Below are 24,771 nucleotides of genomic sequence, written 5' to 3'. Positions count from 1 at the left end.
TGTGACCCTGAGGCCCAGGGAGCAGCCTGAAAGCTTTGGTGGGGTCTTTAATTGTGCATCTCTAACCTTGGGGCAAGTTCTCTCTCCACCTCAGTGTTCAGAAGTGACAAAAGCAAATGTAAGTGAGGAAAATGAGGTATAGACCACAGCACGTGGGGAGGGGGACATAACCTCAGCTGTCTGGGATGGCCAGGGAGGGGGCAGCCCAGCTCTCCCCATCTGGGGAGCCGATGGCCCTGCTGCCACCTCCCTCCCTCCCTGGGTTCTCTCGGGCATCCATCAGGCTCCTGGGTGTAGTCTTTTTCTCACTGCTGTGCAGCAGCCCTGCCGACTGTTTTCCTTTTCATCTGCATTCAAGTGCCCATAACTTCGGAGGAAAATGACCTTTGGGGTTGAGATTTTCTAGTGTTTGGTCTTTGTCCACGGGGACTTTTTTTTCCTTTAGGAAACCTTGAGGAGACTCCATCTGCAATTTGAGTTAGAACTATGAGTAAAGGAGTTTCTCTTTTATAGAAATTGTCCAGATGCGGAGTTATTTTTGGAGGGTGGGGTGGAGAGAGGATTGCTGGTCACAGAGGAGAAGGAAGAATATAGAAGAGAGACATTTGGGAGATTTTAGTATGACCTAGAGCTGGTACATCATTATTAGTCTTTTTGTGAGAGAGAGATTTTAGAAGAATTCACAGGAACTTGGTCAAGATCCCTACAAATCAAAGTATATTGATACCTTTGTTCTCTATTCAAGGCTGAAAGGCAGGATCCCCCCCCTTGCCCCAATACATACATATTGCTCTCTGCTCCGTATTGAGTTCTTTTCCTTCTCTCTGTTCTTGGTTCCTACAATCTCCAGATGGGTGGTTCTTGCAATCTCTAAGTGGATGGGAAGGCATTTCCCTGGGGAAAGAATTGACCCTTCTCTCCGCATTTCTCTGGGCATTTAACAGAAGTACCTGGTTGTTGGGTGGCGGTCCCTCTGCCTTTGGCCCCAGTCAGCCTGCAATTTTTTCTGTACACAAGGCGAAGGCACTGACGCTATTCTTCTAAACTTGGAAATGAAATGCAAAACCGACGTTAATGTAACATTATGGTTGAGATTAAATGCACCAAAATAAGGAAATTCAAAGTTATGCTTCCCACAGCAACTATAACTCAGCCTCATCTGGCGTGTGTAGTATTTTGTGTTAGTGTGGATGGTGTTATATGTTAAGACATTAAAGTTAACACCATAAGCAGAGCACAAAATGCTTGAGGGGGCTGAGTTATGATGACTGTGTGAGCTGTAAGTGTTCTTGCACAGGCTTCTGACTCCTGGCATAATTTTTCCCCTAACCATCAGACCAATTATTGCCTTTTCTTTTTAGTTATATCTCTGCTTTAACACATCTCTTCTTCCAGGGTCACTATAAATGAATTTCTCTATTGGTGGCCAGTGATGGTGGTGGGAATGGGCAACCCACTAGGCCGTTTTGTCCCTTCTGTCTCTGCCTCCGTAAATGTGGTGCTTCCTTTTCCCCCCTCCCCTCCCCTTCCAGGCAGCTGTTCCCTGGTGGTCCCTCACAGGGACAGGCTTACCCCGACTCTCACAGTGGTTCCTTACTAGTGCTCTCTGAATGAGAACAGGCCTTTGCTGTGTCCAGGCCTTGGCCCTGTTGTAACTTCACGTGAAAGCCGAAGGGCCCTTCTTTATTTGGAACAGACATAGCAATGTAGAAGTAAAATATACATCTTGGGGAGTGGAGCACTGATGCATGGTGATGCTGCCTTGTGTGTTTGGCCTAGCAGAGGGTGGATCGAAGTGGGTTTATTTGCTCTATTCGTACTGCTTCCCTACCTTCCCTAGGGTTTCTACCCTCAAGCTGCCATGGTATGTAGTTAGGCTATGGAGTGGCCTGGGTGTGGGGCCAGGAACCTTCCTTGGGGAGCACTGGGTCGCTGGTAACAAAATCACCACATAGTGCAGTGCAAATCAGGAAGCGTCTCCCCCAGCCTGTTATTATTGCTGGTGGCTGCCCCAGGGCTAGACAGCTGTTGGAATGTAGATTTCGTTAGACACAGGGCTAAGGTTGGTGGTGGGGAAGAGCGCTAAAGAATAGGGCCATTGATAAATGGTGAATGAAATCAGGGACTGTAAAATAACAGTGACACTGAGCTGCCTTTTAAAGTTATTGTTGGACATGACAAAACCAACTAAGTCAGCAAAGGAATGAAGAGGACTTCATTGTAACCACCTTAGAGTCAGTGAAAAGGCCTCTTTTTACTCATTCAATAGCAACTTCAAGCTCTCTGTTAGGTGCTGGGGATACAAAGACAAGGAAGAAATGGTCCCTACCCTCAAGGAACTCATAGTCAAGAAGGGTAGACACACGTAACAGCCATTGAACAATACGATAATTACCATTTGATGGGTAAGTACCCAGTGCACTATGAACACAACAGGATGATCATTCCTGCTCCCAGTGTGTGGGGAGGGGAGTCACAGAGCCTTCGTGTTACGAGAAACTTAAGAGAGTGGTGAGGGCCAAGTCTGCCTGAGCCCTCTCAGAAGTGCTGTATCAGGAATGAAAGAAGGTGCTTGCAGAGAGCTGGAATGAGCGGTGTAAGTCCGGAAAAACTTACCTGGATTGCAGGCTTGTTTGTTGGAATGTTGAAAAAGAGGTAGAGGGAGAATGAAGATTTTGACCCTGGCAGATATTTCACCAGTGAATAGGATTATCTGTATCAGTTATATGGTATTTTTCACATTCAAGCTGGAAGATGTTACTGGGATGCTGTGAGCGCAGGAAGGCTAGAAGAGGCTTAAGAGAATTTTAGTAAATAAAGTATGGGCAAACAGGGTGGGAGGGGTCATTGTACAAATATGTAAGCTGAGGTTCTAAGGCATTGATAGAGAGGGCTAATCTGATAGCTACCATTGATGGTAGCTGCTGGGTTGGGCTGCTAAGTCTCTAGTGAGAAGCAGGGGCTGGAAAATGACGTGACAGACCTCCCTCGCCATAGTACTGTGAATTTGGATCTGGATCTGCTAGGCATCCTATGTGAAGATCCATGTTCAATAGACCAGGGAGGTTTAAACCTTCAAACAGATAAATAGCTGGCTGTGACATTGAGAAAAGTGTGGAAGGAAAGATTAATGAAGAGACAGGAGCAGGTAACAAGAGCAGAGGTAACTGGACAGTCAGCTGGGGTGAGGGTTGAGTTTTCCCTCTGAGCAGCAGCAAATGCATTGCTGTCGAGTGGATCCCAACTCATAGTGACCTATAGGACAGAGTAGAACTTCCCCATAGAATCCCCAGGCTGTAACTTTTATGGGAGCGGATTGTCACATCTTTCTCCCGTGGAGTGGCAGGTAGGTTCGAACTGCCAACCTTTCAGTTTGCAGCTGAGTGCTATACCACTGCGCCACCAGGGCTCCTCTGTAACAAGTATAGCCCTAGAAACCAGCAGGTCAGGAAGGGCTGATAGGAAGCCAAAGGAATATTTAGGATAAGTCCATAGGCTTCATCTTCCCCTTCCCTCCATCCGGTTTCTGCTTGTTTTTCCTGTCCCCTCAAAATTTCTTTTGTAGACCAGGCTCACTTGTTTGACATTAGGAAAGTGATACTAGGAGAAGCTTTCTCCGTCTCATTGTCTTGTCAGGGAAAGGGATCCTGTATCATTTTGATTAAGATGCTGCTGGTATGATTATTTTTTATCCTCTTATCCTGGGTGTTCACAATACTTAAAAAGCCCCCACAGTCTTACATCTTACATTTATGTGATGAGTTTTGAGCTCTAGCTGTGAAAATTGAGCCCATAGCCCAACCTAAAAGCCTGAGAGAAGAGTATTCCCAGATTGACACTAGCCTCCCAAGCTGACAGGTCTGCAGCAGAAGGGTAACCAGGCTGGGACAGGCAGAGAGGGGTTTGCGTGTATTGAGGGCTACCATGGGCAAGGCCGTCTTAGGTGCTGAGAGAATCAGAAAGGAGGTAATGTAGCTTAGACGCTGAAGGGAGAGACAAACATCAGGGAAACATCCTGAAGTAGAGCTATCTTTGAATAGGCTGCTTTTTTGGTCTTAACCCTATATGTAGTTGGCTAGTGGGGATCTTAAAGGTCTTTGAGCAATAATACAGGTCTGTTACATGAGTGGCTCTAATTTTGGTCTAGTGCTGTGTGGTCAGTGTCTAGTCCCTTAAAGGCCATCCCAGCCAAGGGCTGTTCTGAAGGCTAAATCCTGGGAGAGGCTCTTATTTCAAGATACAGATGTTGCTGTGAGTAAAGGAGTGTGCAGAGTCTACAGTGAGGCTGGGGGCAAAGTTGGTCAGCCAGAAAAGAAAGTCTGAATGTTTTGTTGAGTAGAAGAGATGAAATAGAAATAGATGTTGCAAGTTAGAATATTTGAGTAAAGGTTGGAGACAGAGGGGAAGGTGTTCCAAGTGGTTAAAAATGGATGTAGGGTAATTGGTTAGGAGGCCACTGCATTACCTGAAAGAGGTAGATGTTAGTGGGCTGGACTAAGGTGGTGATGGAGAGAAGTTATGTGTTGTGATCCTTAAGTATGGTGAGAAAGAAACAAGCTTGAGAACCATGCTCTTAAGTAGTTTATAGCTGCTTTGGATACTAGGGGGGAGTCAGTGGTGCTAAGAGCTTTGACAAGCTCCTAACTTGTGTTTGTAGTAAGAAATCCTTGTAGGAGAGATGTCCAACCATGCTTTTTGGTTCCTTTGGACAGACGGAAGGTGTTTTTCTGGAGGCCTGAGAGAATAGTGTGATGAGAACCCTGGGGGTAGCTGATGCCCTGGTCTCGACAGAACTCTGAAAGGGTGCAGACATTGCCAGGACAAGAAAACATTTTTTTGTTGTTTTATTTTTATTTTTTGACAAGAAAACCTCTTGCCGGCTCCCTGACAGGTATGCCAGCTTGATCTAAAAAGTTCTGGGATGTGATGTGTAAGTTTTTCTCTCCTAGCTCTTGGCAACAAGATGGATGAAATATCTGATGGCAAGAGCCAGGGATGGTTGATGGATCTAAAGGTCTTGCCCCAGGTGCCTAGAAGTGGGGTGAGTAAGGCTTTGTCCTGAGAGAGGAGCTGAGAACCTTGGGCTCTGATCTGCACTTAATCAGTAACTCTGAGTTAAGGAATTGGCCGCACAGTTGCTGTAGACCACACTTTTGCTGTTCATAGTGTGGTCTGAGAAAAGTAGTAGCATCTGTATCACCTCGGAGCTTGTTAGAAATGTACTATCGGTCCCCATCCCCGACCTAAGTAGAATCTGCAATTTAACAAGATCCTCAGGTAATTTAAAGTTTGGCAAACACTGCTCTAGTCTAGACCAGGGCTTCGAACCTTCAGTCAGGTTGGAACCCCTGCTGAGAATCTGCATTTCCAACAAGTTCCCGGGCAATGCTAATGCTGCTGGCTGGGAACCAATTTGAAAACTACTAGTACAGCAGTGGTTTTCAAAATTTATTTTACATAAGAATCACCTGGGGATCTTGTTAAAACGTAGATTCTGATTCAGTGTATCTGGTGAAAATATGAATTCTCAGTAGAGGTTCGAACCAGAATGAACCGGTCTGGAGCCCTGGTCTAGACCAATGGTTCTCAAACTTTGGCGAGCATCAGAAGCACCTGAAGGGCTTGTTAAAACACAGATTGCAGGGCCCTCATCCTGGAGTTTCTGATTCAGAAAGTCTGGGGTGGAGCCCAGTAATTTGCATTTCTAAGAAGTTCCCAGGTGATGTGGATGCTATTTGTCCACATTTGAGAACCATGGGCTGCCTTAGCTTTCTCATCTGTAAAATGGGGAGTGATGCCCACCTGCCTTGCAGAGATATGGGGTCATATGAGCCAATGTGTATGAAGTGTTCACTGCATTATGGGCAGGGTGGTAGTCTCTGTGATGTTACTGGTCAGTGATTTTTTTTTATAATTCTTTTTTAAATTTTTATAAATTTTATTGTGAAAAGTGAAAGTTTACAAATCAAGTCAGTCTCTCACACAAAAACTCATATACACCTTGCTACACACTCCCAATTACTCTCGCCCTAATGAGACAGCCTGCTCTCTCCCTCCACTCTCTCTTTTTGTGTCCATTTTGCTAGCCAGTGATTTTTTAAATCTACTCTCAGGCCAGAACAATGTTTCCCTGTCCTGGCTTCTGGCTGTCGGGTGTAGACAAGACAGGGAATCTGTGAGCCACACTGTAGGCGTGCAGTTCTTCTGTGAGAAAGAACAGCAATCCCTGGAGCTGTGGGCAGGAGTTACTGAGCACGGCCTTCTGAAGCCCACCCAGCTTCTCTGGGCTGCTATCAAAGTTGCCTGACCCGAAACTTTTATGTCTGCCTAAGTCTGCCTAGTCCTGTCTTGATCACCTGTTACTCACCGTCAGCTATTATAATCTTCAGTGCATTATCTGGATTGATTAGGAAAATGGTCTTTGTCTAACCAAGCCTCTGATTCATCTTGTGATCCTGAGCAAGTTACATGACTGTTTCCCACCTTGTTGGGTGATTAACTAAACAAGAGGCTTAGGCTGCGTGTGCCCATGTCCCAGAGTGTGGACTCTGGCCCTCCAAAGTGGGGAGAGCTGACATGGGGGCTGCTCTCATGAGCACGATATAGCATAATGGTTAAGAGCATGGACTCCAAAACGGGGCTTTTTGGATTTGAGTCTTTTCTCCAGCGCCTCCTAGCTGTGTGACCTTGGAAAAGTTATCTATATTCTTTATGCCTCAGTTGCCTTATTGGTAAAATGGGGTTAATAATAGTATCGATCTCAGAGGGCTGTTAGGAGGATAAAATGAATTAATATATATAAGTTTTTGGTATGTAATAGCTGTATGTGCCAGCTTTTATAGGTGGAATCAGCATTAGTGTTATTCTTACCAATGGCCTCGTAGTAAGCTATTGGGTTACAGCAGGTGGCTGGGAGGCAGGCCCTGCTTCTCCAGGGAGTGTAGAGAGAGTCTCAGGCTCTCTATCAATATGGTGGAGACAGCCAGGGCACTACCCAGAGAGATTTTCTTTCCTCCACTGGAATGGTATGTTGGGTTTGGCACCCTTCCACTTCCACGCTCTCCCTTAGTGTTGCTGCTGGGAGACCTCTCCTGCACCCAACCTGAGATTTGTTTAAATTAATTTCATGACAAATATATGTATACAGGTAGCTACAAAGAAATCATTTGGTTGTTTCCTGCCCTGAAGGATCTGCTTCACAGAGGCCACTAATACCTGAAGTTATTTGTAATTGAGTAACTGAGGCTGTGTCAGAGTCTTGTGTGTTAGAGGTAGTCTCTGGCATATACACTCCTGGGTGAGGGTGGAATTGCTAACACTCTAGGTCTCTTTCATTTATTGGTATTGAGTGTTTTTTTTTTTTTTTTTTCAAATTCTGATTTCAGTAAAATCATAATTTACTCTGCAACACCCCCTCCCCCGCCGCCACCAATACCCTGAATAAAGGATGGCAGTGTCTATTTTCAGCCCCATTTCTACATTTTAATTGCTTTGGGGTCTATGGGGATGGGTGGAGAGGGACATGCAGGTGAAAAATCGGCCTTTTAAAGCCCTTGATTTTTACCCTTCCTTGTCCTGAAAGTTTGGGCATCAGCTCTCATCTGTCAAAGTGTAAATCAGCAATTAAAACCCAAACAGCCAAATGCCAAAGATGACCCGAAGCACAAAGCAACTGACAAACAAGTCCGGACAAATCGACGGGTAATTTATAAGCTTTGCCCTAAAATCTAATTATTTGGCAATTCGAATTTGCAGCCAGCCAGGGCTTGGCAATAAATTTAACCCGCCATAAATTATTTAGGAGCAGGCTGTGGTGTAAATCAAAACCACGAGTGTTTGTTTAAGAAATAAGCTCCTTGTGCATTAAATGTCTTTTTTTTTCCCCAAGGAAGAAACTGTTAGGCAAACCATGCCCTATTGCCCACTGTATTCCTTGCTTCTCCCATCCAACTTTCCCTTTCCTCTGTGGCCAGGAAACACCCTGATCATTTGGAGAAAGGGCCCATTTTTGCCTGAGATTTTTATCCAAAACCAAGTATTTGGATAAAACCCATGTGTTTGCCAACTACTACTTTTTCTATTTTGTGGTGGAATGTTACACACACTTTTTGCAATTTTCTTCAGAGGATGGAGGGGAGGGATAGATTAGGTGGTATTGTTTGCTGTTGAGTGAATTTTGACTCATAGTGACCCCAGGTGACAGTAGAACTGCTCCATTTGGTTTGCTTGGCTGTAATCTTTATGGAAACAGATTTCGAGGTCTTTCTTTCATGGAGCTTCTAAAAAAAACCCCAGTGCCGTCGAATCGATTTGGACTCACCGAGCCTCTAGGTAGGTTCAAACCAGGGCTTTGAACTGGTTCTTTCTGATTTGAAACCCTGCTGAGAATTGGCACATCTAACAAGTTCCTAGGAAGTTATACATAAGAATCACCTGGGGATCTTGCTAAAATGTAGATTCTGATACAGTATATCTGGGGGTAGAGATGCATATTCTCAGCAGGGGTTCGAACCAGAACGAACTGGTTCCACCACCAACCTTTCAATTAGCAGCCAGCAGCTGAGTGCTTGCATAGCTGTTTGCATCTTTAGATTAGTTGTTAACTGTCTCTAAAATGAGGAGATGCCAGTTCCTTCCTAGGTCGAGAGGGGAAAACGATGGCAAATCATCTGTTCATTCCCTTATTTCAGACAGGACCAGAGAAACAAACATCAGCTCAGGCAGAGGAGAATCTGTGCTTTCGGAAAAAGGTCTGTAGAATGCTGCAGTGCTATACTCTCTGTCCCATTGTTAAGAAATGCTAACAGCCTAACCCAAGTCCCTTCTGCTTAAAATCCTTTTGTTGTCGTTCTTCTAATCTTTAAATATAATCTTACCACTGCAGACAACTTAAGTTGAAGGGATTTTGAATACCTTGAAAACCTACACATTTATTTCTTGTAATCTACTGATTGTGGGTGTGAAATTTACTTTGAAATGCTATTGCAGTTTTGTCATCAGTTTATCAAGGGAATCATTGGTGTTCCTAGCTGAGCAGTTAGAAAGCAGCTGGTTCAAAACCCCTGCTCCCAACTCACTTAAAAAGGTAAAAGATCAGTTGCTTGGTGCTTTCCTTTTATCTTTCTGTCTTCCCTCCTCTGAAAGAGAGAGAGATTTGCAGTTGGCATCTTATTGAGGGAAGCTGCAGGTAAAATAGATTTGGAACCATAGGTACCTTGTTCTGAAGCTTTTGTTCTTAGTTGTCAAGATGTAGCTAATTCCCATGAACCCATCAGCAGACCAACCTTTTAGGTTCATGGTGTCCTGCCCATGGATGACCTAGAAGTGCAGGTGATTTATGGATGATGTCAAGTGACCACCTGTTCCAGTTGTAGCACTGAAAGTCTTGTGTCCTGGGATACCCTCAGTCACGGGCCAACTGGGATGGCTGGTTACCCTAGGAAAAACTGGGACGTTGGTGGTTTGTAGCAGCTGCGGGAGTCCTGGTAGTGCAACGGTTAAGGACTTGGCTGCTAACTGAAAGGCTGGCGGCTTGAACCTACCTAGTAGCTCCATGGGAGAAAGACCTAGCAATCTGCTTCTGTAAAGATTATAGCCAAGGAAACACTATGGGGTGGTTCTACTCTTGTCACATGGCATTGCTGTGAGTCAGAATTAATTCAATGGCACACAACAATAATAACAGCAGTTGAGGGAGGATAAGAAACCACGTAGAGATGAGAGACAGTGCGTCTAGTAGAAAGTGCTCTGGAGTGTTATATGTGTAGGTTTGAATCCTGGCTCTACCGCTTAGCATCTTCGTCACCTTAAGTAGACCACTTAAGTAGATAGATCCTGAGGAGAGCTCTGTGAAAGCACTTGGCCTCTGTATTGCCATTTATAACCCATCACATATTGAATCACAAAAGTCGAGAGAGTGAGGACTGTGTGCCAGGCAGGAGCTAGGCTCTGGAGATGCAAACTGAAGGGCCATGATGCTTGCCCTCCCCAAGCTCATAGCCTAGTGTCATGTATATTACTGTAGCCACAGTGGAGGCTTTCCAGTAGCAATCTTCCAGGGCTTTCTGCGTGGATATTCCACATTCATTGCTGTTACAGTTTGAGAGCAGCCTCTCTTTATAGGAAGTAATAGACAGTTCCCTAAAGGTTAGCTTTCAGACTAAGAGATTTAGATCTTTCTTGACCCTTCAGATTTTGAAAGCTGCTAGTACTACTCTCTGTCTCATTTCCCCGTTTGGAGTCCTAACTCTGGCCTTTACTAGCAGTATGACCCTGAGCGAATAACTTAAGTTCTTTACTGGTTGCCGTGGAATTGACCCCAACTCATGTTGACGCCATGTGTTTCAGAGTAGAACTGTCCCCTATAGGGTTTCCAGAGGCTGATTTTTCAGAAGTAGATCACCAGGTGTTTTTTCCAAGCCGCCTCTGGGGGTGGACTTGAACTTACAATCTTTCAGTTACTGCTGAGCACATTAACTGTTTGTACCACCCAGGGGCTCCTTAAACCTTAGTTTACTTGTAAAATAGAGATAATAATGATTCCTACCTCATGAATTGTTAGGAGGATTAAATGAGATCATTTCCATTAAGCACTTAACACAGTGTCTGCCACATATAAACAATAAATGGAAGGGCTAAAATTATGATGATGATGATATGACCTATCTCCCAGGATTAATAAGCGTGAACTAAGAAAATATATGTGAAAGCATCTTGTAAATTGAAAACTTAACACTTTGTATGTCCCTCTTCCAAGATATTTATCATAGGACATTGTTCATTATTAGCTCGTGTACCTTTTCCACTCACTAGTCTGTGTACTTCTCCAAAGCAGAGGTATATTTTATCTCTAGGTCCCACTCCAACACCTGTACAATGTCCCACACAAAGTAGATGCTTATATAGCTTAAGCGAATGCGAATGGCATATGAAGGTAAAGAATTATGAAACAACTCTTCAGGGAGGGAAAGAAGGGCTGGTAAAAACAGGTTCTTCCTTCTTTCCCAGTGCTGCTTTTATACAAGCAGACACTCAACTGTTTCTAAAAAAAAAAAACTTCTTCCTAGGGTGATGATGAAGTTGTTAGGGGAAGGAAAAGGAGAGGGGCAGGAATAGTAGTTTTATTATCTGTACAACTGGTCCTGCAGGCTGGCACTTGGGCACATCTTCACAAGCCTTAAGTTAGAATTGATGCTGTCAGTCCTCAGTGTTACGTCTCTGATCATTGTCAGCTGAAAGCTGTTGAGGCAGTGTTTGGCATGCCCCAGGTGCATTGGCTGCAAACTCATGCCAGTTTGGTACAGATTGGGACTCCTCTCCCATGAGCAGGCTATTAGGGCCAGTATTCTCCTTGACTGGACAACGTAAGTAGGTAGGAAGTACCGAAATGAGGTCCTTTGTGCTTTGACTCCCCAGCTAAAAGGCTTTGCTTAGGAGCTCCTTTTTTACAACCTCAGTGGCTCAGATGAGGTGGTGAGTATGTCAGTGTGCAAAGTCATTGTTACTACAGCTCCTGAGGCTGCTCTGGAAGGGCCCCTGCAAAGTCATGTTTGAGGATTGGCCCCTTGAAAGCCCCTCTTCTTGTCTTGGGGAAAAGTCCTGCCTAATGGGCTGACAGCGTCAGAGAGGTAGGTTTGTGGTAAGTCCAATCTGATGTGTTCTGGGCCCTGAGTCCCTGGTCCCCAGGCATTTAGGTATCTGCCCCCTTTTTTCGCATGGAGTTGAGGCTGGCGTGTTCTTAGACAGGCTCCGTTTCCCTATGGGTGAGGGAGCCAGCAGCGGGAAAGCTTGAGTACCAAGCTACGGGGGGCAAACCCAGAGACTAAGTTTTCAGAGAATCTGCTGGCAATGCTGACTCTGTGCTGGTCAGAGCAGGAGCTGAAGCGCTTACTATTTTATAATAAATACTAATGAAATTTTAGATCTATAATAACATTTCAGATATCTAAAACAAACCATCTGCTTGTAAAAAAGTGGAAAGAGATCAACTTTAAGCCATAAATTCTTGGTAATAGAAGGTTTTTTTTCTATTTATGTTTGATAGATATTTTTGTTTCCAGAGGAATGTCAACTCCTAATTTCATAATGTATCATGGGCTTAAGAAAATTGAATTTAATAAAAGCCAAAGATGAATGGCATCCTTAAAGGTCCCAACACTTGTCTTTATTAGCAGGACAAACTGCAGGTCTCCAAACACTGCCTCTCTCCAAATGAAAGTTTAAATGAAAAGTACAGTTGTGTCACAGGTTAAATTTCATTGTGGGCCCAGCTAACATTGTTAGTGAGGAGCTGGCTGTATTTGTTTCCTTAGACACCAGGGCAGCCAAACTCACCCAACTATGGAGGTCTGTCTATTGGGGAAATGTTTCTGTACTTTGAGTGGAAGAGGAAGGATATATCAGAAATTTAGGAGTCAGGTGAACCTGGGCCAAGCAAGTTAGCTCTTGGAAACCCTGGATGTCTGGTTTTTCAGGGGACCAGCGTGTATTTTGTGTGTGTGTGTGCACTTCACTTTTCTCTGTTGTCGAGTGCAGAACTCTCCTCTAGTTGGCCTGCTTTGTGGGCAATGAGAGGCCCAGGAAATTGGGAAATGAGTGTCCACTTCTCTCTGCATTGAGAGGAGAGGTGTATCTCCTAGTATAACCAGCAGCCTTGGCCCCCTTTCCATCTCTGTTTGCCTCAGCAGTGAAGCCTTTCTGCCCTTCCTATTCCTGGGGACTTCTGTCAGCTTCCCTATCTTTGGGGATCAGCCCAGGGCTACCAGGCAACCGGAACCTTTGAATTTCTCTGGCATGAAATCTGAATGCCTTGATTTGGTCTTCAGTCCTGCTGTGATGTGTTGGATTGAAGTAGATTTAAAACCAATCCTAGTAGTAGTATGTTTATGAGGGGAGGAGACCTGGCTGACCTAGGGTTATCAAGGATATTGGCTATTTCTCCTGTCTTTCTACCCATTCATTTCCTAACGTACAGTCAGGTATCATCAGCTTCTGTGTTGTTTCTCCAGGCTATCCCTGAGGAGAACCAAATTGCCTTGATTTCAGTGATACTGAAAAGGTCCTCTCTAGAATGGGGACCTGGGTGAGGGATGCCACTGGAGCTGAAAATCAGGACCCTAAGTGGGCAAAGCCCCCCCCACCCCCGCAGTGGAGGCCTTTGCACATGCTAGTTTTACTTGGAGGATTTTACTCTTATTTATTTATTTTTATGATTTCCTATTTGTCTCTTCCAGATGTTTTCAGGGCAGTTTTTTTGTGTTGTAAACTAATTCCATTCATGTTTTAAAAATTTATGAAAGCGCTAATAAAAACGTCAAAGTGGTAAAAATGTTAGCTTTTCCTCTGCTTTGATTAAATTTTGCAAACTGTTTTTGAATATTAAAAAGCCGTAATTTTTTTTATTCTCTCTCCTTGCTTTCCCTCTTCTCTCTGGTGCGCGTATGCTCTCTCCTGCCCTCTCCCCTCTCTGGTGCGTTCCTCCCTTCCCAGGAGCGATGTATGAGGCGTGCTGCACAGCCAGCGTTCTGCAATGTTTGCACACCAGGACCTTGGTGCTGTGCATCTCTATTAAATAACGGAGACAAATTAATCTTAGAGACACCAAACAAATTGTCACTTCTCTTCTTTCTCTTCCATTACGTTCCAGCAGACTGGGAAGGGCTGGCTAAGTGACTGGGGGAAGGGTGTACTGCCTGAAAGGTGGGAGAACCTAGCTTCTATTACTCTTATTCGGTTTTCTCTTTCTCTTTAGTATTCCCTTTAGGTTTATTTATTATTTATCTTTTTATGAAATCTAATGAAGAAACTCACCAGCTCTGTTTAAACTTGATACGAAGGAATCTATGCTTTGATCTGATGGCTGGGCGTCCACATGGCTGGAGATGCAGGTCTGTTCCAGGATATGGGCCTGGGCAAGCAGAAGGCCTGCTTTTAGGGACTGACGTGAGCAGGCCTCTTCTAGAAAACCAGCTGGGGAAGCGGTGGCAGATTGTGCCACTGTCTTCCTTTCTCTTTCCAGAGAAATGGGGATGGGAATGTGTCCAGTCTCTGGAACCTAGACATTAGCAGTGAGACGGTTAGGATCATAACTGAGCTGGCACCATCTCGCTTGGTCTTGGCTTTGGCCTGGCAGGAGCTAATGAGCACAAAAATTTCCTCTGATTCTTGACTTTGAGTTATTAATTGAAATGGTTGATTAAAATAACTTATTCTGCCTTTTCTGTGTCTTTGCCCCTCCAGGAAATCATTGAGTTCCCCATCTTGAAGCTAAATGGTCGGACCATGGAGATTGAGTCTACCTTTCACATGTATGTGCAGCCCGTAGTCCATCCACAGCTTACCCCCTTCTGTACAGAGGTAAGGGCCCTGGAGGTGGGAAGCAAGGGCTGCTGGGAGGGGAGCTTTTGGATCATTGGTGCTCTATACAGATTGCTTAGGGAAAGCTTAGGTCTTACCAGTGGCTAAGGTGAGTGTACACTGAACCCAGCAATTGGCTTTATGCATACTACTCGGGCTCCTGTGGTCACTGTGGATTCAGGCATTGCAGTGGCACAGTCTGTTCCAGCTTCACCAACATTTTCCCTTCTTTTGCCATGCATAGCCTTCATGGTGGCTGGGAACTTATAGTCTAGGAGCAAGATGATGCTACTGGGGCTCAGGCTCTTTCTGGTTCCATTTCCCGTGGGGTCCCTTGGCAGCCATTTTCTAAGAGGTGAAAATTTCAGCAACTTGGAGTGGTTATGTTCAGGCTTTCTTAGCTTTCTGGTGATGTCACCTGTCCTTCTACAAAATGGCCCTGTGTTAAGCATAGGTTGAGTTTGTGTAAAGCATACTCTGTCACCACGGAGAGAAAAGGGCAGTCCGAGTGGGCTGAAATGTCCTTATCCTGGGCTGGTACTGTCCTCTGCCACCTTGTCAGCTGCTTAGTATGGGACCCATTTTACATAATTACATTTTACGTAGAAATTTTGATGCTCGTTAGAGGCTCAAAAGAGCCCCTGAGAGTTTTGACATCCCGGGCCATGTGGAGAAGTCTTCTGTGACAGCTTTCCACTTGGATGCACCATGTTTTATGTACTGTGATGGCCAACAGGTTGTGGTGGGATCATGAGTCAAGAATGTGTGGTAGCAGAGGTGATGGGAAGACATTAGTGTTTCTGGAATGTTTTATGAGTTCGGGGCTGGGGCACATTAGAGACTTTGTGCCTTCGATTTACATACCTACCTTCTGTTTATGAATGAAATGGGGGGAAAGAAGTTCTTGAGCAATCCCGAAACAATCTCCTTAGTGTGGAGGGAGTTGCAGAAGGGCCTGTCTGACTCTCTTGGGAAGGCTTAGTGGGCTCTGAGGTTGACTTAGCTTAGGTATGCGGTCTTGAGTGTTGTGCCTGGACTTGATGCTCGTGTTTGTCACCTGACCCAGGTAGGCCTTTGTTGCGGGCACCCATTTGGCAAGGACATTGCTTATAAACCAGGTGTCTAGTCTCTTCAGCCTATTCCTGTTCTAGCTAATAATGTTGGGGTTCTTGCTCAAACTTTGGTTTGCTGAGTTTTTTCCCCCCTTTTGCAAATTACCTATGCCACTAAACAAAAAAAAAAGGAACCAAACCCATTGCCATCAAGTGGATTCCAATTCAGAGCCACCTGATAGGACAGAGTAGAACTGCCCCATACAGTTTCCAAGGAACACCTGGTAGATTCGAACTGCTCACCTTTTGATTAGCAGCCCTAGCTCTTAACCACTACGCCACCAGGGTTTACGCTTATGCCACTAGGGGGTGCTAATCTGTCCTTTTTGCCCCTTTTGAAAGATGACCATTTTAATGATGTTGAAAATCCCTTCCTTATTGGAAGAGAAGGAAAGCCTGCTTAAACCAGCCAGTCACCCGACCCCTCCACTGGCCTGGAAGTATAGTGTCTTCTTGTCCTCTTCTTCTTCCCCTCTCTGTATGGTCTGCCTCTTGGAGCTAGCAAGCTTCAGCTCAGACAGGTAGGCTCAAATTTTGGAAAGATTACTACTTGTTCAGGAATAGAAAAGACTGCTGCTGGAGTCCTGCCCTGGGTAGGATTGGTTGCTTAAGAGTATCTGGAAAGAGGAATTTTTTTCAGAGTAGGACTGCTGTTGCTGCGTGTGTGTGTGTGTGTGTGTGTGTGTGTGTGTCTCTTGGGGCTGAGGGGGCATGTGAGAATATGCTGAAAACTATGATTCTTCTTTTCAGAAAGTTCCACCCAGGTACATACCTACATATTTTAGAGACTAGTAGGAGCTGTGGTGGTGGAATTCTCATTATGAAGCCCTGTTCTGCAAGTGAAGGTGTGGTTGTACTGCAGACACTCAGTCTGCCACTTTGTCTTAGGCTTTCAGAGCTCAAAGCTGTCTATGATCTCATCCCTGCTTTTTTCTCCAGCGGCCTATCTCCTTGCTTCACCTCCTACCCCACTCCCCTCAGCCAAAGGTTGCCCTCTCACAGTCAGCCCTCGCACATTATGGTTCCTCTGCCTGCATACTGCTGCTACTCCCTGCACCCTAACTCCTACTTCTCCTCCCGGACTCTGCTCAGGGAGCCCTCCCTGATCCTCAGGCTGAGTTCTACTTACCCCAACACAGCACTCCTCAGATATATGGTAATTTATGTATCTGTCTCCCCATTAGACTGTGAGTTCCTTGAGGGTAGGAACTAGATCTGATCTGTCTCTGCCCTATCATTAGGGTCTGGTACCAAATAAACACTTAACTCCGTGTTCCTTGAATGAATCAGTACTGTCAAGGAGTTATTTAGCCATATCTTGCCTCCCCAAAAAGCAACTGTACTGCTGACTTGCTCTCTTGAGTAAGTGAAGTCTTTTTGGAAAACCTTGGATCATCTAAATAATTGTCCTGTCTCCATACCAAATGGTGGAATTGTATCACAGAGAAAGGCGTGGACACAGAATGGTGGCGATCACTCTGAGAGCTCATCCAATCTGGCAGTAGCTGCTTTTGGGTATAGGACTGGAGGTCATTCCAGCCAGAGGGTTCTTGTGTTATTAAGTGCCTAAGCAGCTTCTCCCTTGCACTAGAAGCTCTTAGAGTGCCCTAGCCTTTGTATGTGTGCTTGTGCACATGCCACGTGTATATACATGCTTGCGTGGGGAGAGAGAGGCTCAGTGCTGGGAGCAGGAAGAGGGATTCTGCCTCAAGCAAGTCTTTAGCTCACATACAGAAGCCCTTTTATACTGTTCTGTGTAATGAACATGTTAGCCTTCTAGAGGGCCATCCTTAGTTCCAATTGATAGTCTGCCTGGAGACATGGTTGTAGCAGAGATAGGATAAGGTGTATTTCATTCCTTCCTAAACCCTTTCCCTACCACCTCTAGAATCTGCTCCAACTCATCATATCTCTGTCCCCAGCAGCTGGGCTGCTGCACAGTCCCTGATCATGTGCAGTCTTTTGTTGTTGTTGTTGTTACTGTTGTTAAAAAAAAAAAAACTAGAAAAAGATACCCATTTTGCTAAACGCCAGTAAAGGGCTTTGTCTTGCACCTGAACTTATAAAGGGTGAGATTTATTGGTCTCTTTGTCTGAGTAGAAAGAGTGGGTCTGATTATCAGATTGCACACCAGAGACAAGTACTTATGTAATCAACAAACTGTCTCGGTGTCAGAATACGATTGTGTTGGAGATAAACTGTGAAAGGAGAAAGCACTGGATGCTGACATGATATTGGCACTGAGCTTTCTGGGCTGCTTCCTGTAGTTGCTAGTGTTTACGATGAGGCCAGCTCGTTCCTGGACAAAGCCCTAATGTGGGTAGGGAATCTCAGTAACCAGCCATGTTATCAGTCAGGGTCAAAAGCCCCTCGCCTTGTGGTTTCCGAGTCTGGAGAAGCGGGAGTTAATCTGTAATCCCTCAGTGAGAGGAGCCACAGAGCACACATTAATTCTTCCTCTCACCTCTCCTGCTTTAAGTAGTAAGGTCTCTGAGCTCTGTTTAGCCTGTGAGCCCTGGTTCTCAGCTTAATAATACTTGGCTTTGCTCTAGTACCTTTCATCCTGGGGATGTGAAAGCATTTTACAAACCCGTGTTAACCCAAGTGGGAATGGGCTTAAGCTACAGCATGAAGGCTTTAAGTTGGGCCTAGGTAGAACTTCCCAGTGTTAATTTTAGATAATTCTCTCTTTCTCCCTCACACAGCTTCTTATATAAGTATTATAGAGAGTCTTGCAGGTTATCAGTATGAGGTATAGAGGCTAACTTTCTCCTGTATTAATCCCTCCAAGGGTGGAGGGATTAAGATGTGATTTACCCTTGGAGGGTTTAATACAGTAGAGTGAGGCTTCCCCCTAGGAGGCTGCCTCTGATTGACCCAGTAACACAAGCCCCTGTGTCTCTGGGGTTTGAGTTTAAAGTCCTTCAGGAACTCAGCTGTGAGCCATGTCTTTCTGCGCCATGAGTAAAAATACCTGTTTTCTAGGAAACATGTAGAGAAAGGGCACTGACCTCACTAGGCTCCTCCAGGCTGAAGATTCTAGGATTGTTGACCACAGGGGTGGAGTTTGTGAAAGCCCTAGGATCCTGGGGCTCTCTGCACTGAGAGACCCTGCAGCAAGACATCAGAGTAGTGCTTTAGTTTAGTATGTTCTCTTCCCACATCAGTGATTTTCATGGGGCCAAGAGCAGGTGATTGTGGGGTACACAGGTGCTAACCTAAGCCCTGTCTCCAAGGAGGGAGGATTCTTGGCAAGGATGCTATTGGTTTTCTGTATGAGTGAGACTTTCTTGAATCCCTTTGGCGTTCAGCTCATCTGAGTGACCCTGGGGCTGGTGGGAACCAACAGAAGGAGTAGACCTCATCTTGACCCAGGAAACTCAGACCAGACAAGACACTTGGATCTTGGGGCTTTCCAAGAAGTGGAGGTGGCTGTGGGCCCTCTTCTCCGGGATAGTCCTGACCCTAAGCCCCAGCTCGAAGCTGGGAGATGTGACTCACCTGTGGAATAACTTAGCAGGAGAGTCAACTGCAGGTTGGACCTGGAGTTGGGGATAAGCATACCCTTTCTTTGGCCCCTACATGCCTGAGACAAAATACCTCAGTATGTAGCTCTGGAAGGTGTACAGGCTCTGGGTGCCAGCTGAAGTGGGCATTGAAGGAGGCTGCAAGAAGAAGACATGTTCCGCTAGGGCAGGGCTTTTATGGCTTCTTCACTACTGGCCCCCTACTTCCTAGAAAGGGCTCAGCATGTTGCAGGTTCTCCATGAATAGTTGTTGACTAAATGAAAGGAGTCCCTTGCACTCGAAGCCTAAAAGACTAAAGCTGCTGACCCAGGGCACTTCCCCATCCCCACCTCCCCCAGCTCTCAGTGGACCATCTTTTCTTCTCTTTGACTCAGGCCCTCCCTCTGCTGGGCAGTTCTTTGGTCTCTCAAGCAAGGAAAGGGTGTGGAGGTACCAGCCGGGTGGGCATGCTGTGGGTTAAAGCCTTGCAAAACAACAGTGTAGTTAATCTTTCTAATTTATTTTCCTTTTAGACCATGGGAAGTCTGTAGGCAACAGCTGTTACCCAATTAAAATACAGATTAATATAAAAACAGTTTCTGGAATATAAAATAGAGTGGCTGTGTCCTTACACTTCCTTAAAATACCACCTAATAATGACTTGATGAACTACAGAAACCCACCTAGAGGAACTCAGCGTTCTTAAAATGAAAATTTCTTCCCTAAAAGGTGTGTATTACTATTCCATGTAAGTCACTATGAGAAAATAACGTGCCCTCTTAGAGCCTGTGGTTTCTGTGAGTTGGGTATTTGGTATTCATTAAATGTAATTATAGTTTAATTGGAGTTTAATCCCCCCCAACCTCAAAAAAAAAAAAAAGAAAGACGTTTCCCAGCCAGCCTGAGATGCTACTGTTTCTGGAAGTAGCCAGGGGCATGTTGGGCATGGGGATTCTAGCTGCCGTCCAAGACTGTGGATGGGGACCTCATGGCTCAGATCCTTGTAGGCTGTGCTTGAGGGAGATTTTGACAACAAGACAAAACAACAAGCTTGTTTGAACCTAGGCCTGACCTGGGTAGAGTAGCATTGTTCTGAGCATAGACCTGCGTGTCAGGAATTCTCTAGACCAGGTTCTTGTACATTAGGCTTTCTTGTCTTATTTTCCTCACCCGTTAAAGGTAACTCTATTCCCTACTTTACTAGCTGGATGAAATACCCAGGTATGCAGGGTGAAGGGTGAATCCTGTGGGCTCCCCCAGGCCCTCCCTTGGTATTTGACAAAGTATGGCATGGGGGAGATGCTGGACATCAAGGGTCAGAGAAGGGGTGGGCTTGAAACTAAGCATCCTGCCCTGTGCAAACACTCTCCAACTTTTACAGGAACTTTGGTGAAGCTTAGAGTTTAATTTACTTTATGCTGAAATTTGTGGGAAGCTTTTGAGTCTATTTAATACAAAATACATATAAAATCAATTTTGTTTTCTTTTTGCAAAATAAAGCTGAGACAGATGTGAGATACATTCCGTAGTTAGCACATATATATGTATCCCTGTCTCAGGGTGGGATTTGTGTGGGAACGTTCACATCGTGCCCTGGGACCATTCCCGAGGCTTCTAGTAAAGTTCTGAACCTAAAGCAATGTCAGGTCAGAGCCCTTCACAGAAGGAGAAAAACAGAAAGGAAAGGATCCAGTGCAGCTTTGAGTCCCTGCGCCCATCAGCTATTTCTCTTTCCTTTCAGCTCACTGGGATTATTCAAGCCATGGTGGATGGTCAGCCAAGCCTGCAGCAAGTGCTGGAGGTAAGTTGAGTGACCTTTAATTCCTGACCTTTGACCCCTTCCTGCTGCCTTTCTCTCCCTCCCCTCCTGAGAATCTAGCCGTGTAATTTGACTATGATTATGGCTTGATTAGAATAACATTTGCTGTCACATCAGTGACATGCTGTTGAGAGTATTGAACCATTGATCTGTCATCTCCAGCTGTTCCCGTCAGGGTTACTGACAAGATGTCCGAGTGCTGCCAGGAGTCTGGCGGAGGGGCCCCCACCCTCTCCTGGCCTATGGCCCTGTGCTGGGGCCAGCTCTGGGGCAGCTCTACACTGGGTGAGTGGGTGGGGGAGTAGGGCATCTGAGCTGTGGCACTGTGGGGCTAGCCCCAGGGACTGGAGGTGTTTTGTTTAGCTTTAGTGTTGGCTCCTTGTGGCATGTGAGCACTTCATTAACTCACCCAGGATTCCCCATTGATGGCTTTTGTTTGCTGTCAGCTCCTCCAGGAGGTGCGGCTGGGCCCGCCTGCCCACTGCAGCTTGCTACTGGATGCATTGTGCCTGTCAGGGGTGCGGAGGCTGCACTGGGTAATGATTCCTAATCAGAATAATTACAACGATTGCCTATGTGAGGGAAATCAAATTAAAGGCTTTAGAACCCTTGGCAGAGACCACACTTCTAGGATGTTCTCCTTAGGGAACTGGAAAAGGTTAAGATGCTGCTGCTGCTTCTCCAGCCCAGGGGAATAAGGAAGCGTGGTGCTTGGCCTTAGCTTGTCTCCCACCCCCTCTGGCTTAAGGCTTCCAAAGGGAGAGAAGGTTCCCATCCCTTTCTTCTCTATACAGGGAGGGGAGAAGAGAACAAGCTTGTGGAGCTCATTAAAAACCAAACCTGTTGCTGTCGAGTTGATTCTGACTCATAGCGACGCTGTAGGACAGAGTAGAACTGTCCCATAGGTTTTCCAAGGAGCGCCTGGTGGATTTGAACTGGCAACCTTTTGGTTAGCAGCCATAGCTCTTAACCACTACACCACCAGGGTCATTAGATGCTTTATTTATTTTTAAAACCTATAAACCCATAGTTCAGGCCCCAGCAAAGCACAGGAGAAAGCAGACTATCTGAGGAGATGGCAGGACATATCTGCATTGGAGGTGGTCACCCTAGAGGAAGTGGGGTAGTGCCAGGGAAAGGAGAAAGATACAGGAAGATTTCTTTAGCCAAGAGGGCCTGTCCCATGGGGGAGGGAGACACGGGTTGAACTTCCTGGAGCTCTGCAGGATGGAGCCAGAGCCAGAGCTCAGGTTTAGGCTCACCCTAGTAGCAGAGCATACTCCTTGTCCCTGGGAGTGTGTAAACCCAGGTTCAGTGGCTGATGAGGCTCTGGGTGGGGTCAGGATTAAGGTACCTGCAGTACTTTGGGAAATGATGAGCTCTGAGGTGCTTTCCAGCCCCATTGTCCCTCTTTTTGGGGAAGAAATTTACTACTGTTGCTGAGGGGACTCCTTAGCACGGACTGCTCCTTATAACACCAGACCCAAGGAGAGAGAGGGGACCCGTTCTTCCGCGTGTCCCAGCCAGCATCCCTAGCTAGGACTTGGCCCCTGAGGGAAGCCAGAGAACAGGCACCTTTTCCCTGGGATGTCTCTGGCTTGGGAGAAGGACACTTGCTCTGAGCCGGCATCAGACCAGGCCTGTTGAGGTGATGGGGATTTTTCTCAGTGGCCCCAGTTGAGGGGAAGATGTTATCTTCAGGAGGCTTCCTCTGGCAGAACCCAGACCAGCTCTGGGGCAGGGTGCTCAGAGGAATTGGAGTCTCACCCAGGAAGCTACTTCCGCTATTTCAGCGTACTCTGCGGGTGAGGAAGGAAGATTCCTGTCGTTAGCCTAGTAGGGGCGTCTCAAGGGTCTCTTAAACCTCTGGTAGGACGAGGAGACCAGACTGAGCTCTGCTTTGTCTGGTTAGCTCTGAGATAGTTAGAGAGCTAACTTCTTGTTCCAACAATGTATTGAGCAGGTGGCCAGTTAGGTGTTTCCTTGACTCATTTGTTTTAAGTTGGACTTGTGCTGCGCCCCTCTAGGCCTGTAGTGGCTGGGCGGGCTCACCTAGCCGACCGGAGATGGTCTTGGAGGTTCCTCCAACCCTTTATTCATTCAAGCAGAGAAGGGAAGGAAAAGGACAGCTTGATTCCAAATATAGTGGCACATCCCTGGACAGGCTCATAGTAAAAGGTGCTCAGTAACTGCTGCGTGAGTGGGTGGCTCAGGTGCTAAGTTTCCAAAGACCCCAGTGAATAGAAGCGTTTCTCATGGTAAAGGCCTGGTCTTGCTGAGTGCTTCATGATAGCCCTGGCTTGTCCTGCTTTTTTCCCCAGGACCACTGTGCAGGAGCTGGGGTATTAGGGAGCCACTCTAGTGGGGGGGGCACACCTTGGCAATTTAAGGCCAGTGAGCTGGAGTAAGGTTATGCTGACTTGGAGAGATCCAGGTTTGCCCACCTCTTTTCTTATGTAAAGTCTGCCTTATTTTCTTTAGATGACCCTGGGAAAAGGATGGGGGAGGGGTGTGTCTGCACGCAGGTACAGGCACATGTAAGGGCTTGGGCCAAAGTGGCTGGGAGACAGACCATTCAGCAATGGAAGGTGCAGAATTTAGCTGCTGGGAGAGATTGGCTGGCTGAGGAGGATTCTCTGCTGTACATACATACTATGATGAGTTTAGAGACCACATTCTCTGCATAGTCTGGCAATAGGGAACCAGCTCTGACATTCTAGGAGGTAGGAGCACTGTAGCCATGGGGCAAGGGAGGATCTTTGGCTCCACTAAAGAGTGGCTTTAGCATGGGCCATACCTCTAGAATCTCAAAGCTGTTCAGGGAGCCAGCCTGTACCTGCTAGAGTCAGTCTTACTTAATTTCCATGGGCTCTCCATTACCTGCTAGGTAAGCAGTCTGACCTCACCTAGTGCCTTAGCCTCATTTCTTGCTCCTCCTTTCTATACACTGTGGACTTCAGTCACACTAAACTTTTCCCTATTCATGTTTTCAATCATTAAGCAAATATTTATTGAGTAAACAGTGCTGGGTTAGGGATTAAGCCAGTGAATGAGACAGATAGAGTTCCTGCCTTCATGGTACTTACAGTCTGGTGCGAACAGCAGGCATTAAACAGATGATTAATTGCTTCTTGAATATAAAAGGATTGTTCTTAAACCTTTGCTTCTACCTGCAGAATCTTTCATATGTTCCATGCTTTCAAGCAAACCCTACCACCAAGTTCCTAGTTCAGTTATCTTCTTTGTGAAGCCTTTCCTGACTCCTTCCCCTGTGAAAAGCAGAGTTAGCCACTTCTGTAGCACGCTGATCACGTCTCTGTTGCTGCTCTGTCATATTGGAGTGTGATGATCTGCCCATGCCTTTCTCACCTTTTTAGCCTACTGTCTATTCTGTAGTGGGTACTTAATACATTACCACATTTAATTCACACAACAACCCTGGGAGGTTAGTCATCCTACCCCTTTTTATAGATGAAAGAAACGGAGGTGCAGAGGGGTTAAATGACTTTGAAATGATTTCCCATCAGTGGCACAGCCAGGATATGGAAGAGCCAAGGTTAGAACCCAGATCTGTCTGACTTTCAATCCTGTGTTTTGACTACTGTGTAGTATAGCCTTTAAAAATAACCCTCCTGTGTGCATGTGAGCAGTGGTGTGATCTGCTGCACTTCCTCCCCATGCCTGGGATCTTCCGAAAAATAAGTGATGCTTCATGAATTCTTTATGATAATTTTCTTGTTATGTACTGATTTTGGTATTTGTACTTCCACTGTGAGTGCAAATACTAAGAGTGGTCAAAGGGATGAAGGAAAATACACTCTAAGTGTACTTAGGAGCAGTTTCTTTCCCTGTATAGGAATTGAGCCCAGCCTTCAGAACATTCTGCTGAATTTGAATCCTCAACCAGGAAGAAGAGACATACAAAGTCTGGGGTCAGTTTATGGGCTTTTAGCAACCAGAGCAGACAGTGTTAGCCCA

The 24,771-nt window shown here is 45.8% G+C and overlaps 1 protein-coding gene across 5 annotated transcripts in view; it reads left to right on the top strand.

Annotated features, from left to right (window-relative positions):
• ERI3 (ERI1 exoribonuclease family member 3) overlaps nt 1-24,771 on the top strand; it is a 151,210-nt gene that overhangs the window by 33,793 nt on the left and 92,646 nt on the right. For all 5 annotated transcript variants that reach the window (XM_049879075.1, XM_049879073.1, XM_049879074.1 and 2 more), the window contains 2 exons: nt 14,239-14,355; nt 20,716-20,775. In XM_049879075.1, coding sequence (XP_049735032.1) covers nt 14,239-14,355; nt 20,716-20,775 — 177 coding nt within the window. The remainder of the gene's footprint in view (nt 1-14,238; nt 14,356-20,715; nt 20,776-24,771) is intronic.

Source organism: Elephas maximus, chromosome 3 (genome assembly GCF_024166365.1).
Source record: "Elephas maximus indicus isolate mEleMax1 chromosome 3, mEleMax1 primary haplotype, whole genome shotgun sequence".
NCBI classification, from domain to species: domain Eukaryota; kingdom Metazoa; phylum Chordata; class Mammalia; order Proboscidea; family Elephantidae; genus Elephas; species Elephas maximus.
Note: the sequence above shows the minus strand (reverse complement) of the source record. Positions and strands in the feature narration are given on the sequence as shown.